The sequence below is a fragment of the Propithecus coquereli genome, unplaced genomic scaffold (assembly GCF_000956105.1).
Source record: "Propithecus coquereli isolate 6110/MARCELLA unplaced genomic scaffold, Pcoq_1.0 Scaffold451, whole genome shotgun sequence".
Classification (NCBI taxonomy): domain Eukaryota; kingdom Metazoa; phylum Chordata; class Mammalia; order Primates; family Indriidae; genus Propithecus; species Propithecus coquereli.
In genome coordinates this window covers 157,287-161,192 of record NW_012150297.1, presented here as the reverse complement: position 1 = coordinate 161,192, position 3,906 = coordinate 157,287, and the positions used below count along the sequence as shown (strand labels likewise).

Sequence of the window (3,906 nt, the reverse complement as noted above, 5' to 3'; positions counted from 1 at the left end):
ATTAATATAATGAATAGCCAAGCTACAGACTGGGTTTTTATATTTGCAAAATACAGATCCAACCAAGGATATGTAACAACCAGATAAAAAATGGGCAAAAGATTTTAACAGACACTTCACAAAGGAAATATACTCAAATAGCATAAGCATATACTAAAGGGCTTAACATCATTAGTCATCAGGAAAATGCAAATTAAAACCACAACGAACCATTACACACCCACCAGAATGGCTAAAATTAAAAAGACTGACGACACCATATGTTGGTGAGGATGTTGGAACAACCGAATGCTCATACGTTATTGGTGGGAGTACAAATAGTAGAACCATTTTGGAAAAACGGCTCGCAGTTTCTTATAAAACTAAACAAAACATTCTACTTCCATTTGTTATCCAAGAGAAAAAAATATGTGTATTCACAAAAAGATCTGTACAAGAATGTTCAGTGAAGTTTTATTCATAATAGCCACAGACTGGAAAGAGCCCAGGTGTCCATCAATAGAATAGATAAACAAACTGTGGTCTACACATACAGTGGAATACTACTCAGCACCAAATAGGTAATGACTACCGAATCACCCAGCAGCACTGGTGAATCTCAAAATATTACGCTCAGTGAAAGAAGCCTTATGCAAAAGAGTATATGTTACATGGTTCCATTTATATGAAGTTCTAGAATAGGCAAAACTAATCTACGGTGGGGAAAAAATCAGAAAAATGGCTGCCTCTGGGAGGTGCAGGGGAGGATTTATGGGGAAGGGGGATGAGGCGACTTCCTGGGATGATGGTAATGTCTGTATGTTAATGGGGCTTTGCAGCACAGGTATATGCATTTGTCAAAACCAATCAAATGCTATACTTAAGATATGTGCATTTCATCGTACTGGACGTAAATTTACTTCAAAAGAAAAACACCACAAACAGTGAATGCTAGCAAATGATACACACGATGAAGTATCTGAGAAGTGTACTTGAAGCATGCAACTTACTTTGAAATGCACAAAAAAAAAAAATAGAGAGAGAGAATGATGAATGGAAACTGGAACAGATAGAAATATGATAATGCAAGTATTGTAGAATCTAGGTGATGCATATATGGGTGCTCAATGGAAAATTCTTTCAACTTTTGTTTGTTTCAAATAAATGCTGGGAGAAAAACAACTAATATCATCTCTTTCAAGATGACTAATAAATACTGTATTCTAGGTTGGCTGGCCAATATTAAAGATCCTGGTCATGATCTATGAAAATCTGGGGGACCAAAGGAGGAAGTAAAGTGCTCAATATATAAAGTGAGGGGCAGGGAGTTACCAGAGCCGAATCCCAGAAATGCAGGAGGTCCCTGAGGCCTGCCAGAGATGAGGCCCGGAGCAGCAAGACAAGGGGGTCAGTCACTTTTGGGCCTCCCTGGGTTGCATTTGTTTCCTTCATAGCTCTGTAAGTCTATGAATTGTCTTCTGGGCCTGGTACCCAGCATTACTTAGCACTCTAGCTTTTCCAAGACATGTAAGAACATAGTTGGAGGATTTAAAGTCATTGATGAGGGGGAAAAAGAGGAAGGAACGGAAATGAATTAAAAATTCCGCAGGGAGAAAGTATGACTCACTCACATCTTGATGGGTAACTACCCTTTTAAATTGCATCTTGTGAAAACAGCCAAGGAGCATTAAAGATTGAATGCAAAACTGCTTGTGGGCAAAGCTGATTAAAAAGGAATAAAACTATTTTAAAAGCTTGTTCTGAGTTATCTGGCAACATCTGCATTCTGGTGAACGGGTGACTCAGATTCCACTGTGGTCCTTTTCACCTCCAGAGCTATGATTGTTACGGGACGACAGCCACCAGTAATTGTTGCTCTCTGGAGACTACTGAAGAGTCTCAGTCTAGCTGATAGTGATGAGCGATTAGCACTTTGCTTGATTTAATGAGCCTTCACAGAAACCATACCTGCTTTGTCCTTGAACTCTGTTCACTCAGCTTTCCAATTTTTCCATCCGCAAGGATAGAAAGTACTGCCTGCTACTAATGCCATTCAGAATCCTCACCTTGTGGGGGATTTTCTTTACCCTAACCTCCTGCTCTTTTAAGTAAGCAGCAACACTTTAATCAGGTTAGGCAAATGAAAACAAAATGGGACACCTGAGCAAATACAGTAGTAAACCGCGACCCTAATTTGAACAGAGACTTTTAACCCTAAACATTGTTGACTCATCTGTCACAATATATAAATTTTAACCTAATTTAAAAGTAAGCTTAAAAAAAAAACCTGCTAAGCTAACAAAAGTCAGTGTTACATCTATGCAGCTAGCAAGCAAAAACAACTAATACCGACTAATAGTAAAATAAACGTGAAGTTTATCACTTTGCACCTAAGAGAGATGGGCTAAGTGGGTAAACCGGCCAGTTTTACGAATACACTCTGTGCAAGATAACCCAGAACAGCAAGGCCACGTCCACATGTTCTGGAGTGAACACACGTTATGTAAAACCACTTTCTCTGGGCTGTCCTTTATTTCACAACGATGCCAACATTTGAAAATAATTTTCTGTCTCTAGTTCTATAGCATGAACCAGACTCCTATTTCTTCAAATAATACAAAGTTTCCCTCAAAACAAATATGAACTGTATTATGGGGAGTTTGTAGTAAAAATTTACCTCTACAAAGCAAACAATATGCCACAAGTGGCTTTTTTCAGATTATCTCATAAAAGTATACAGACCAAGAGAAAGGAGCAAAACATGTAAAGTGTGTGCTGGCAGAATTCAGCATAACATTTATGGATGGTTTTATGGCTCCCAGATTGTATTTTTATTATTTCCCAAGAGCCGTTCATGAGATTTGTTGCAATGAAGACTCAAATCACATATAAATTTTTATCTGAAAGTAAAGTGTTTGTTGCCCTCTTGAGGTGAATTCAAGAACAGAAACAAAACAACACTGGTTTTCCCTAGCCCATTACCTCAAAGAGGCTTTCTACAAACACACAGTGATCTGAAGCTAGGTAGTTGTAATAGTAACCCCATTTTCACCCCAATAACAGACAACTTACGTTCAAGCACCACTAGGCACTAGAACATTTCTGCAAAAATAAAGGAAAAATGTCACATCGAGAATAAAGCAACATTTTAAAAGTTTCAATCGATGGAAATGTCAAATGAGTTGCAGCCTAAAAAAATCATTAGTCTTCCTTCTAAAAATCAAGACACGAGGTATCAAAAGAAAGCATAATTTTGTCAACCAGGATTCAGAATGAGTAAATAATCCCGCTGTGGTCTGAACCTCTGTCCCCCTCAAAATTCACACTGAAATGTAATTGCCATTGCAACAGTATTAAAAGGTGGGACCTCTGAGAGGTGACTAGGCCATAAGGGCTTTGCCCTCATGGGGGCACTGATGCCATTGTAAAAGGGTGAGTTAGGCCCCCTTTTGCTTCTCTCGCCTTCTGCATGTGTTGATGCAGCAAGAATGCTCTTGCCTGATGCCGCACTTTGATATTGGACTTCCCAGCCTCCAGAATGTGAGCCAATAAACGTCTGTTCATTATACCATAACCAGTTTCAGGTATTATGTTTACAGCAGCACAAAGCAGACTAAGATCTCAATCATAAACACATTATTTAATAGTTATTAAATAATAGTTACTAATAAATTAATTTGTAAATAATAGTAACTTATTGATTTTATGACAGCTAAATGTTTCAAATAAAGAGCACCCCCCAGTCCTCTTCTTGGGGGGCTGAAAACTTAAGTAGCCCAATCAAAACTACTCCTGTAGTTTACACCAGCCTAAGGCTGAAAAGATCTTCACAGACCTTATTTTGTGAATCTGTTTGAGAGCACTATTATGTCAATGGACCATAATTATTTTTTATTTTCAATGAAAATAATCCTTTGCCACAAAACA

General features: G+C 38.2%; 1 protein-coding gene across 1 annotated transcript in view; it reads right to left on the bottom strand.

Annotated features, from left to right (window-relative positions):
* Positions 1-3,906, bottom strand: part of ELP3 (elongator acetyltransferase complex subunit 3) — an 83,224-nt gene that overhangs the window by 65,269 nt on the left and 14,049 nt on the right. Inside the window, exon 7 of the mRNA XM_012654923.1 lies at positions 1,312-1,349. Within this exon, the coding sequence (XP_012510377.1) occupies positions 1,312-1,349 (38 nt within the window). The remainder of the gene's footprint in view (positions 1-1,311; positions 1,350-3,906) is intronic.